General features: G+C 41.6%; 1 protein-coding gene across 1 annotated transcript; it reads left to right on the forward strand.

The window, feature by feature from the left end:
• Window positions 1–630: 630 nt before the first annotated feature.
• brap (BRCA1 associated protein) lies at window positions 631–11431 on the forward strand. Its single transcript, XM_010905389.4, has 13 exons — window positions 631–1026; window positions 1462–1623; window positions 2115–2376; window positions 2520–2709; window positions 2819–2932; window positions 3227–3375; window positions 4062–4137; window positions 4236–4374; window positions 5249–5358; window positions 5952–6041; window positions 8428–8531; window positions 8715–8854; window positions 10275–11431. Exons 1-13 carry the CDS (start codon window positions 948–950, stop codon window positions 10481–10483), a joined length of 1824 nt encoding a protein of 607 aa, XP_010903691.1. The 5' UTR covers window positions 631–947; the 3' UTR covers window positions 10484–11431.
• Window positions 11432–13233: the final 1802 nt, after the last annotated feature.

Here is a 13233-nt window from a genome sequence, read left to right on the forward strand (position 1 = left end):
TCAGGCACCGTCTTACACACAAGCTTCTGACTCAACTGTTTCACACATGTTTCAGGAATTTTAATATGTTTAGAATTTTAAATGGCCCATGTAAAAATAATCACAATATAATTATTCCTCTAGAGTTTATGATGTCTGGACCATCTATGCCAGACCACTTTAAATATACCTTTTATAAATCCTCTTCCGTCAACGTCAAGGTGAGAATTGAGTGGGACATACAACATATAACAGCTGCCAGCGCTAGGTGAGAACGACTAATTGAATGGACAGTGAGAAAATAAAGAAAAATAGAAAAGTCTTTCCTATAATTTCTCATTTATTGAGAAAGGTAACATAGCATTGCGATATAAAAGGCACAAGTAAAAAATATAATTTTAGCAAAATACATATAACACTGTACAACAGTAGACTTCAATTACAGTATACGTAATTGGTAGACTATACATTGACACACTGACACCTTAAGGGACAAACACATATTCATGATCTTAAGTGCTTCTTTGTTGGTTGAGTATTTGATTTTTCAAAAAAAAAAAAGTTAAATTGGAAAATAAGAAAACGAGGTTTTTGTTTAAAAATACAAATTTATGAAGCTACGAGCTGACCTAGGCACATTTATTTTTCCACCATGACGTCAGCGTTAGCAACCCGGAAGAGATTTGCAAAGGGTTTGATCGATAACTGGTGAACTCTGGAAACAACTCTATATAAGTTGATGGACATATGGATATGTGGTGTTGTGATATAAAAATGTTGCATGTGTGGAGTAGTTAGAATGTCTTTATTTTTGTTTTTCGTTCAACGTCATCATTTGTCCCTCTGCATGCACTTAGCTAGTTCCAGTGAATGCTAACGTTAGTAGCAGCTTGTTTGCTATCATCAAGCTGTCAACCCGTCTTTGTTTTGTTTTCTCGACGAGAAGAATCTTCATTCTTTCATAACACATGAGTGTATCACTGGTAGTTATCCGTCTGGAGCTCGCAGACCACTCTCTCTCTCCACGGGATTTCCAATACACGGCCGGTGAGTATTTATTTCTGTATTACTACAGGGTTATTAACTTGCTAGTTGACTAGCTACTTCTGCTAGCAGCAGTTACGGAACGTCAGACGTTACGATAATAGTAAACTAGTCAAGAGTAACGTGTTATCTGTTTGCGCACCCATCACGGGAGTACCGTATAATAACATAGACAGCCAGCAAGCCTAGAAAAAATCTTATTCCCTGAGTTTCAACATCAGTGCATGTCACTACCATCTCTGGGCAGCTGAGACCTGCTCAGGTGATTGCTGGAACTAACTTCAGTGACTCAGCATTGAAGGCGAATAATAAGCACACATTCACAGGGGGCTGATGTTGGTTATAGGTATTGTTTTGGTCCATAAGTTGATACATTGTGTTGGCCTATTCTCCCTCTTTCTCTCTCACTCTACCTTTTTCTTTCATTCTGTGTGGTAGCTGAGAATATGTCAGAAGAGGACTTGCAGGAAAAAGCTCTGGGCTTTGCCAGGCTCTCTTTAACAGGAAAGACAGAGCTGGAGAGAGCAGCAGTCCTACACCAGCACATCGGAAGCAGAGCAATGGGAGACATGGTCATTGAGACCTTGACACCCAACCCTGGTAAGATATAGGGTGTGTAGACAGACACACCACCTTGGTAAGAATTGCGTTGTGTAGGGTGTATAGATAGAGACCCTGTGAGTTTTGTGTCGCTATGTTTGTCTATCACTATAGGTTGCGGCAGCTTGTGACCAATTTAAGAGCACACAACTGTTTTAGTTTATTACGGAAGCATAGATCTGCAACACCACACTTAGCAAAAGAGAGTGAGACATAGGACATTACCGTCATCTGCAAACAATGGTTGGCAGCCCTCAATGACCGGAAGGATATTACAATGTCAAAACCAATGTTTTATTACATTTGACCTTGACACTCAATCGCTGGAGTCTGTCACCGCGCATCCGCACCGCCCAATCCCTATGGATCAGTCCGCCCCCTGTTATTACATATTCCACTGAGATTCGTTAATGACTGACTAAAGAAAATAGAATCGGTGTCAGACTGTAGGGATCGAAACGTCTAGTCAAAGATGTGCCTGTCACCCGTAGACGGAGAGGCTGAGCAGATGGGGGCGGAGGGGGTGGAAGGTGGAGGAGCCCAGCCTTCAGAGGGTCAGCCAGGCAGGAGGAGCTCTACTGAAGACACTAACAATGAGGGGCCTGCTAAGGAGTGCGGTACAGTGGGCGTCGCCGAAGGCACAGAGACGGCTCCGGACTCGCCCTCCAAGCAGCTTCCAGACCAGATCTCCTTCTTCAGTGGTAACCCCTCAGTGGAGATCGTCCATGGAATCATGCACCTGTACAAGACCAAGTGAGTGTCCACTTCCTTGCGCAACACTGAGCCTGAACCCCACAGGCTTCTTCATTAGGTGATGTTTCAGTCATAGGGCTAGACGTGGGTATATCTCTGGCATAATGAGGCAACTTGGTTTTCCCTGGCTGTCCCTGTCGCAGCAAGATGACATCATTGACGGAGGATGTGCGTCGTAGCGCCATGTTGTGCATCCTGACCGTTCCCTCCACCATGACCAGCCATGACCTCATGAAGTTTGTGGCCCCTTTTTATGATGTCATGGAGCACATGAAGATCATACGCGACTCAACCCCTAACCAGTACATGGTGCTTATCAAGTTCAGCAGCCAGGTAAGATGAGTAAGAGGCCCGCTGCTACATTATTGGCAGGATCTCTCGTTCTACCTCACGTTCTTTCTCTCTCCCTTTATTGTTCTCCCTTTCTTCTTTTTTTCTCCAGGCTGATGCTGATAGTTTCTATACAGCGTGTAACGGACGTACTTTCAACTCCATAGAGGATGCGGTCTGTCAGCTGGTCTATGTGGAAAGAGCCGAGGTCATCAAGTCTGAGCAGGTGTGTACAGGCTGTAATCCTGCAGTATCTCTAATAGCTGTCTGAGCCGCAGCAGGCCGCAGTTTCCATAACCTCTCATCGGGCTCCTACAGGCGTCACATATTTTAATTGCAACCCCACACTAGCCCACCTGATTGGATAAGTCAAGTTATCATCAAACCTTCAATGAATTGAATCAGGTGTGTCAGGTTAGGGTTAAAGCCTACATGTTTGGTATGCCCAGGGAGAGGGTTCGGGACACAGGCATTCTGGGAAAGGCATTAACATTTAACAGATCCCCTCCCCCAACCCCAGGGCGCCAGTCTCCCTGTGATGGAGCTGACGGAGCTTCCTAAGTGTACCGTGTGTCTGGAGAGGATGGATGAGTCAGTCAACGGCGTTCTTACTACACTTTGTAACCACAGCTTCCACAGCCTATGTCTGCAGCGCTGGGAGGACGCCTCGTGAGTATACCCCAGCACACACACGCTCAGTAACAGGGGTTCCATTAGCTGGCAGTTGGTAAATGTAAATACTGTTGTCATCTGTTTACATTAAATGGTGCAACGGGGATGTGTCAAGGAAATGTTTGGTGAAGTCGGCAGAAGTTTCGTATGCTGTGGCCCAACATCCTTCCCCGTCGACCTATTTCTCTGCACGACAGTGACATTAGTGGTGTGAGTCAGCGGATGGAGCCAGAGGAGACACAGTGGTGAACATAGTTCTTCATTGTATCACTACATCACAGGTCTGCTCTATTTCTGCTCAGTAGGTCTTTTAGAATTAAAATGTGGGCTATCGTTCTGAGCACCACTGGTGGACTCCCTAATCGCCCACACGCCCCGATGTGTATGAACGCGGAGTTCGATTCTGAAATGTCCGTTGAATGAAAATCCTGCCGGCCGAATGACCGCATTTTCCAAATGGGAATTCTGAAACCCAAAACACTTCGTACCTGATTGGACAACTAGACCACATGTCTCTTTCTCTATCCTTCCTCTCCCTGACCAGTGAATGACCATCACATGCCACTCTTTCTTCCTTTTGTGACACATTTGAACAATTGTTCTGGGACAGTAGGTAGGGTCGGGGTTTGCGTGCATGCGTGCGTGACCGTGTTGACTAGAGTGTATTGATCCTTCTGTCTCAGATGTCCTGTGTGCCGCTACTGTCAGACGCCAGAACCCGTTGAGGAGAACAAGTGCTTTGAATGCGGAGTACAGGAGGTAAACCCCATCACTTGCACAACAAAACCGTCGTACATGCGAACATAGCTACAGGTACAGCTGTCATTAATAACAATGGTCATAATGTCTCCCCTCAGAACCTGTGGATCTGTTTGATCTGTGGTCATATCGGCTGTGGGCGCTATGTCAGCCGGCATGCCTACAAACACTTTGAAGAGACCCAACACACATACGCCATGCAGCTGACCAACCATCGTGTCTGGGACTATGCTGGAGGTAGGTCTTTGGACGTATGGATGTGAAATCTTTATTTCAGTACAACTGACAGATAAAGGTAAACTAATTTTAAGAAATGCAATCATTTATTTATCGAAAATCAACAGACATGCATTTTCATTATGCTTGAAAAAAGTACATCCCTAGATTAAATTGGCTAAAATAACTTCAGTTAGCCGTTTCCTGTAACTGTCTATCATTCTCTTACACACGACTGGGAGACATTTGTTCCCACTCTACTTTATGGTACTGTTTCAACAGGGTAATGTTCAAGGGCTTTCTTGCATATATGGCCCTCTTCAAGTCCCCACAAAGCATTTTGATAAAACTAGGTCTTTGACTCAGTCATTCCATAATGCTCCATTTCTACTTTTTGAGCCATTCTGTTGTAGCTTTGCTTGTTTGTTTTTGGATCATTATCCAGTTACAAGATGCATGTTCGTTTCAGCTTTCTGACAGATGGGCTCACATTGTCCACAGTAATGTTCTGGTTAAATATGAAATTCACTGTTGACTCAATGATGGCTAAGTTAACCCTGTTGCAACAAAACAACCACAACCCAAAATGCAGTCACCTCCATGCTTGACCATTGGTAGTATTGTCACTTTTTTGGTTCCTAGATGATTCCATGTGTTATTTCATAGTTTTTATGTTCACTATTATTCTACATTGTGGAAAAAATAAATAAATACCTTTGAATGAGTAGGTGTGTGTGTGTGTATCTATATGTGTGTGTGTATCTATATGTGTGTGTATGACAACTTTACAAGAAGTGTACTTTTTTACATGACTGTATATATGAACTGTAGAAAGTCCTGTGTGTAAATCTGCAAAGATGCTTGGCTGATTTTTGTGTGTGTGTTTTTGCCACAGATAACTATGTCCATAGGCTGGTCGCCAGTAAGACTGATGGAAAGATGGTGCAGTATGGATGTGAAGGAGAAACCTGCCATGAGGAGAAGATAGATGCTCTGCAACTAGAGGTATGTGTGGGTGACACATTGGAGTTATCTTCCTCAGGCTTTGTCTTGGAGGCAGTTCTGCCCTGAAGGCAGGAATTCATACGATTGGGTGAGTCAACAGAGGAGGTTCTATTTGACCATGGTTAGTGCTTGTCCTTTACCCTAACCTTAACCATTTTACAATTAAAATTAGATGTTAGAATGATTTCCTTGTTGAACACTAAGCTCCACCCTGTCCTAACCTAACCTCCATGTGTTTGGTTTGGTGTGTTTTTAATTCCAATGTAATAATTTGACCTTAACGTTTAAAGTGTTATAATAAGTTGAAAGATGTGACACCTTATGTTGAATAGGTCTGCCTTACAAAAGCAAATCTATGTAAATAATGAAAATAGCGGACAGCCCATTCTGATACTCCATGATATATTCTGATAAACTGGCTTGTGAATGTGTTAGGAAACTAAATACCACGTTATTCAGATAATATACCTGGCAATTACTACAAACCAAATAATTTTAACAGCGTTTTCCTTTGTGGGGCATGTAGAGATGTAACAACATTTGTCTCACTAAGAACGATGACATTATTAATTATTCATTTTCTGTTCTTTCAGTACTCTTACCTGCTAACAAGCCAACTGGAGTCCCAGCGCATTTACTGGGAGAACAAGATAGTTCACCTGGAGAAGGACACTGCTGAGGAGGTAGAGGCTAGGAATCTAGGAACCGCTTGTCTATTGTCTATTACGCAAAAAAGACTGATATGCATTTATTATGTGTATTTGAATCTACATTCGTTTTTTCCTGAAGCAGCAGTTATTCTTCCTGAGGTCCACAGAAAGCATGACAAATAAATCATTGATAGACCAGAAGACACGTAAAATTGTGCAGTGTATATTTTCTGGAATCTCACATTTTTGTAGCTAATGATACCAGCACCTTTCCCTTCAGAGTCTCTGAGCTGCTGCCCAGCACCACTGACTCAGTGACTTGGTAGCTGCTTGGACATTAAGGACATTAAGAGCAAACAGAAGCAAGATAACAGGAAGTCTAGCCTTTTCAACAAAGTAGCTTTTTTCTACCCTCCTAGGTCTGTCTGGAACTAAAATAGATCTAATTGGGATTTTCAGTCGCTGACCAACAAAATGTATTACAACACTGATGTTAGAAAAAGAATATCTCAACAATTAATTACCGATATAGAATAAACCTTGTGTTACTACATTTGAAAATAAAGGTTTAGCACCTTCAACAGCTGGGCATGTGGTGTTAGTACATTTAATACATTTTTAATCCAGATTGCAACACCACAAGGTATGGTTTGGGGTGGATTAATACTTAGAAGAAATTTGGGTGAATTACATGTCTTTCATAGAGATCCAGTGCGAAACAACATAAAAACTTTTGCAGTTACTACAGCAAGTTTGTAAGGATAAGTGTCCGCTAAATGACTTCCATTTAAATTAGATCTGTAATTTACCTAACTAGTCAGATTGACCAGATGGTGGCGCTGTATCAGTAGATACTAGCTTTGCAAGACCACTTCATTTGAATTAAAGTAATTCGATTTGCTACACAGGTAAATCTCATGACAAAAAACTATAACCCCATTTTAAAAAAGTTGGGACGCTGCGTAAAATCAAATAAAAACGGAACTGTGTTGCATCACCTCTTTTAACAATACTCTGTGAGCGTTTGGGAACTGAGGAGACCAATTGCTGTAGTTCTGAAAGTGAAATAATTTACCATTGTTGCTTGATATAGGATTTCAACTGCTAAACAGTTTGGGGTCTTTGTCGTATTTTTCCTTTCATAATGCACCAAATGTTTTCAATGGTGACAGGTCCGGACTGCAGGCAGGCCAGTTTAGCACCTGGACTCTTACTACAGAGCCATGCTGTTGTAGTATGTGCAGAATGTGGTTTGGCCTTGTCTTGCTGTAATGAGCAAGACTTTCCCTGAAAAAGATTGTTGTCTGGATGGCAGCATATGTTGCTCCAAAACCTGTATATATTGTTCAGCATTAATGGTGCCTTCACAGATGTGCAAGTCACCCATGCCATGTGCACTAATGTACCCCCAATACCATCACAGATGCTGGCTTTTGAACTGTGTGCTGATAACAAGCACGATGGTCCCTCTCCTTTTGAGCCCAGAGGAAGCAGCGTCCATGATTCACAAACAGAATTTCTGATTTTGATTTGTCAGACCACAGGACAGTTTTCACCTCAGTCTGTCTAAATGAGCTTGGGCCCAGAGAAGGCAGCTGCATTTCTGCATCTTGTTTATGTATTGTTTCTTCTTTGCATGGTAGAGATTTAACTTGCATTTGTGGATGCAGCGCCATACTGTGTTCATAGACAATGGTTTTCTAAAGTGTTCCTGAGACCATGCAGTGATTTCCACTACAGAATCGTGTCTGTTTTCAATGCAGTGTCGCCTTGGGGTCCAAAGATCACGGCCATCCAATATTGGTTTTCGGCCTTGTCCCTTACATACAGAGATTTCTCTGAAGTCTCTGAATCTTTTAATGATATTATGTACTGTAGATGATGAGATCCCCAAAGTATTTGCAATTTTACATTGTGAAACGTGATTCTTAAATCGTTGCACTATTTGCCTGCACAGTTTTCAGAGTGATGAACCCCATCTTTACACCTGAAAGACTCATCCTCACTGGGAAGCTCTTTTAATACCCAATCATGTTACTGACCTGTTGCCAATTAACCTAATTAGGTGTGAGATGTTTTTGTTTTAGCATTACACTACTTTTCCAGTCTTTTGTTGCTTCTGATAATTTTTTGAAATGTGTTGCTGGCATCAAATTCAAAGTGGGCATATATTTTTAAAGAAACAATAACATTTCTCAGTTTCAACATTTGATATGTTTCCTTTGTATTATTTTCTATTGAATATAGGGTTTAAATGATTTGCATATCGTTTCATTCTGTTTTTCTATCATATTTTACACAGCATCCCACCTTTTTCGAAAAGGAGTCTGTAGTTGCCATAGAAATATCATATGTCTATCATCAACTGTCTCATTTACATCCGTTTGGTGTGTGTACACTCATGCTCTGTGTGCTTCAGATCAACAACATGAAAGCCAAGTTTAAGGAGACCATCGAGCGGTGTGATAACCTGGAGCGTCGGCTAGGAGAGCTGGCCAAGGACAAACAGAGCACGGACAAGAAGTGAGTGGAGCTTCTTGCACTGCTCTCGGCCTGACACGGTGGAGTGTGTTGAATCTGCTGGATCAAGAGGGAGAGGGGTGGATATTGGTCATTGAGGGCCTGTGTGTCCGTGGCACCATCTGTCTGTGGGTGTAGTAATGTGTTTACATTCATATTTTTCTCTGTGCCTGTCCCCCCCGGCAGGTGTGGTCAGTTGTCCACCCGTGTGATGAAACTAGGTCAGGAGCTGAAAGAGGAACAGGAAATGAACCGCTGCCTGAGAGCCAATCAGGTTCAGCTACAGGCCCAGCTGGCCGAAGAGGAGCGTAAGGCGAGAGATATGGGTAAGTTGGAGAAAGGGACTCAAACCCATATTTAGGTGAGACGAGGATTCAGAAACATACACTCACCTAAAGGATTATTAGGAACACCTGTTCAATTTCTCATTAATGCAATTATCTAATCAACCAATCACATGGTAGTTGCTTCAATGCATTTAGGGGTGTGGTCCTGGTCAAGACAATCTCCTGAACTCCAAATTGAATGAATGGGAAAGAAAGGTGATTTAAGCAATTTTGAGCGTGGCATGGTTGTTGGTGCCAGACGGGCCGGTCTGAGTATTTCACAATCTGCTCAGTTACTGGGATTCTCACGCACAACCATTTCTAGCGTTTACAAAGAATGGTGTGAAAAGGGAAAAACATCCAGTATGCGGCAGTCCTGTGGGCGAAAATGCCTTGTTGATGCTAGAGGTCAGAGGAGAATGGGCCGACTGATTCAAGCTGATAGAAGAGCAACTTTGACTGAAATAACCACTCGTTACAACCTAGGTATGCAGCAAAGCATTTGTGAAGCCACAACACGCACAACCTTGAGGCGGATGGGCTACAACAGCAGAAGACCCCACCGGGTACCACTCATCTCCACTACAAATCGGAAAAAGAGGCTACAATTTGCACAAGCTCCCCAAAATTGGACAGTTGAAGACGAAGAATGTTGCCTGGTCTGATGTGTCTCGATATCTGTTGAGACATTCAGATGGTAGAGTCAGAATTTGGCGTAAACAGAATGAGAACATGGATCCATCATGCCTTGTTACCACTGTGGAAGCTAGTGGTGGTGGTGTAATGGTGTGGGGGATGTTTTCTTGGCACACTTTATGCCCCTTAGTGCCAATTGGGCATTGTTTAAATGCCACGGCCTACCTGAGCATTGTTTCTGACTATGTCCGTCCCTTTATGACCACCATGTACCCATCCTCTGATGGCTACTTCCAGCAGGATAATGCACCATGTCACAAAGCTCGAATCATTTCAAATTGGTTTCTTGAACATGACAATGAGTTCCCTGTACTGAAATGGCCCCCACAGTCACCAGATCTCAACCCAATAGAGCATCTTTGGGATGTGGTGGAACGGGAGCTTCGTGCCCTGGATGTGCATCCCACACATCTCCATCAACTGCAAGATGCTATCCTATCAATATGGGCCAACATTTCTAAAGAATGCTTTCAGCTCCTTGTTGAATCAATGCCACGTAGAATTAAGGCAGTTCTGAAGGCAAAAGGGGGTCAAACACAGTATTAGTATGGTGTTCCTAATAATCCTTTAGGTGAGTGTATTTCCTCTATTTGGGAGTTAAGTGCACTTTACATTTCACCATTTAGCAATAAAAAAAAGGAGCCTCCTGTAACAAATCATTAAAGATACAAGTGAGATTCTCCTGTTGTATGTCCTTGACGGTGGAAAGCCTTATCTCTTCCAGGCGAGCGGAAGGATGGTGTGATTGCGGAGCTCCAGGAACAGCTGAGAGATGTCATGTTTTATTTAGAGACCCAGCAGCAGATCGAAGGTCTTCCTCCGGAGACCAGGACTGAGATACAGGAAGGTCAAATCAACATCGGCGCAGCAGCCCCAGGGCCTTCCGCCACCACAGGCCGAGGGCGTAGGGGCCGCTCGAAAAGGGGCAAGTGAGGACAGAACGTAAAGTTGGATGCCGGCGGAAATGACCCACCAAAATGACATTATTGAAGCGCGTGTGTGTTGGAGTGCGTGTGAATATTGAATGTCTGCCTGTGTTAGTGCTTTGCAAAGTAACTTCTTGTCCTTTAGATGCAGGGCCCCCTCTTTGTTGAGTAATGAAGAGATGTTATCCATTTCCTATGAAATGGATAATCTCCAGAGTCTTTCTTTTTGTTAACCTGCTTGTTTACTTCTTGAAAGGAGAGATTCATTGAAACAAGAAATTGAGGGGCTGGGCAGCATACTGGTTGGTCAAGTTAAACACAAAAAGGAAAAAAAGACCTCTCCTGTTTAAATTTGCTGGTATTTCCTAATTCAAATAAGTTACTTTTTGTATGTACGGTGTATGTACTGTGGTAAATGGTGGTTATGAAGCCAATGTTTGATCGTTGTGAGGTACCTTAGAGCTGGTTTCCCAGCATTCAGTCATCTCTGTTTTATTAAACGTCTGATCAGTTTACCACAAATGTCAAAACGGTCATTCTCAGTGATCATCTGGTTTCTGCATTTCCTATATTATCATTTAACATGTCGCAGACATCTGAAGATCACTTAAGTCAAGTTCTTAAAAGGTTTCATTTCAAACTGACCAGAATCAGAGCTGTACGGTTACCTAATTGAACGTGGTTCTTTGGCTGATGTTTTGGATGAGAGGTCCACCAATACAAAAAAAAATGGAATACCAGAGATTGGCATCAACGTTATGTTTGGGATTTTGCTGTTTAGCGAGTTGAGCCTGATTATATTTTATCATTAAAATGAGAACAACTGAACTGCTAATTATTTCAGAGAGCCTTAAACTAAATTTTCAGGTTTGACCTCATTATGTATAGTCGGCCAAGTTAAGTGTGTTCCATACTGGAATTCTTTGTATTAAAAAAAAGTCCTCTTTGAAAACGACACTTTATCACCCACGCCTTTTTTTCTCCAACACTTCTGTGTGAAGACTAGTTTAAAAAAAACTTGTGTTTTTTTTTAGGGTGGTGTACTTGTCAAAGCTGCTGTCTCTGGTGCACATGTACTGCTGCAGTATGGGTTTTATTCATGCCCATTGTTATTTAAGCATACTATCATTTTCCAAATCCGAGTTTCACTGCTGTTTCCATCCACATACCAGTTTGTGCATGGGAAGAACAACCCCCAGGGCCTTCCCTCTATACAGTACACATCTGAAAGTTCAACCATGTGTCTGCCTGTTTTTTGCAATGCAATACTTTAAGTTTCTTGTTGGTTAAAGCACTAAATAAATTGTTACCATTTGTACTCAGGGATAGTGTTGTTGATAGTCAAAATGGAAACTTACTAGAAATGCCTCTTCTAAAGTGACATTTATATCACCCACACTTCTATTTTAAGAAAATGTGAACTGGTGATTTAGTTTGTCAAGGTCTGCACTTATATAACAACAGAATGGGTTGTATTTATTTTTATTTATGTCTCAACAGATTTCTTCTACTAATTTCACATGTTGATTAGTAAGTTACTATAACTATGAAATGCAGAAAAATATTATGTTAGCATTATTTGTCTATGTATAATACCAGTCAAGACTCTGGCCACATCAGTTCACTTGAATTGGTATTTGCATCCAAACCTTTGACCTTTGGTACCGTATGTCATAGGAAGTTTGTAAGAGAACAATGATACAGTAGAAATACAACTTGCTTAGAAGATAGAGGGGAAGATAACGTCTCATCCTTACGATTAATACTGCTGAAAATGAAAGTATGAGAAATGTTAGCTCAGTGGTTACTTGCAACAATGATGTGCAATATCAGAAATATTGACGCAACACACTGACCCTCTTCCTGTTTCAAGAAGTCCCCTCCAAGCCTAAACTCATTAATAGAAAAAAACACATAACTCATTCATGACATAAATTGTCTTACTTGTCAATGTTAATCATAAACAGTCACATCCTGGTAACCCACATCCTGGTGGGTTACCTGGAGCTAGTGCAATATTAATACAATTACAGGATAAGGAAAGTAAAATTATGTTTAGTTATTGTATTCTTTTACATCTCATTGAATAACAGTTGTGGAAAAAACCTGAAGGGAGAGACCAAAATGTGTTAAATGTTGTCCTTGTAAACAATAGTGAATGCAGTTCACAAAAACCCACTGATACTCATGGTTTAAAAATGCAAAACAACAACAGGTAAAATGTCCAACTTCTCTCCATCTCTCCGCTTCTGCTGTCTAGTTCATATAATTCATCATGTTTGTAGTTTTTTCCTGACTACCAATCATCATGTTCACACGGATCTTGTTTCAAAATGCCTTAATCTTTATGTTAACATGTATGTAAAATTAGAAAGGCTCACTCGTCACATTCAGACCCAATACCTCTTGTGTTAAAAAGGCCCCTATAATTACCTTCACATAGTTCTTATGTGAAAGAACCTTATCAGTTTCACCACTGTGGGTTTCCTCTCATATTTGCTGTGAGTCAAATGACAAAATATGCAAACATTTATCACACTGCCTAGTAGAAGTCCTCTAGCAACAAAAAGATGAATTAAACAAAGTAATCCATGACTACAGGCCAAGAGTTATGTGCGTGACTTATAAAACATTCCTCATGGCCTCTCCTTTCACTCTTATTCTCCTGATTTTCACTCTTATCTCAACAACATAAAAGGATATGTAAAACCGGAAGAGGGGAAAGAATTTGTAAAGAGGAAGGAGGGGGAGGAGTCA

The sequence above is a fragment of the Esox lucius genome, chromosome 14, assembly GCF_011004845.1.
Source record: "Esox lucius isolate fEsoLuc1 chromosome 14, fEsoLuc1.pri, whole genome shotgun sequence".
NCBI classification, from domain to species: Eukaryota; Metazoa; Chordata; class Actinopteri; order Esociformes; family Esocidae; genus Esox; species Esox lucius.

Bases quoted from the DNA above. Each gene is read 5' to 3' on its own strand.
- brap (XM_010905389.4), top strand. From the start codon at position 948: ATGAGTGTATCACTGGTAGTTATCCGTCTGGAGCTCGCAGACCACTCT. The intron at 3,376-4,061 runs GTGAGTATACCC...CTTCTGTCTCAG, and splicing joins CAGCGCTGGGAGGACGCCTC to ATGTCCTGTGTGCCGCTACT. The intron at 5,359-5,951 runs GTATGTGTGGGT...CTGTTCTTTCAG, and splicing joins TAGATGCTCTGCAACTAGAG to TACTCTTACCTGCTAACAAG.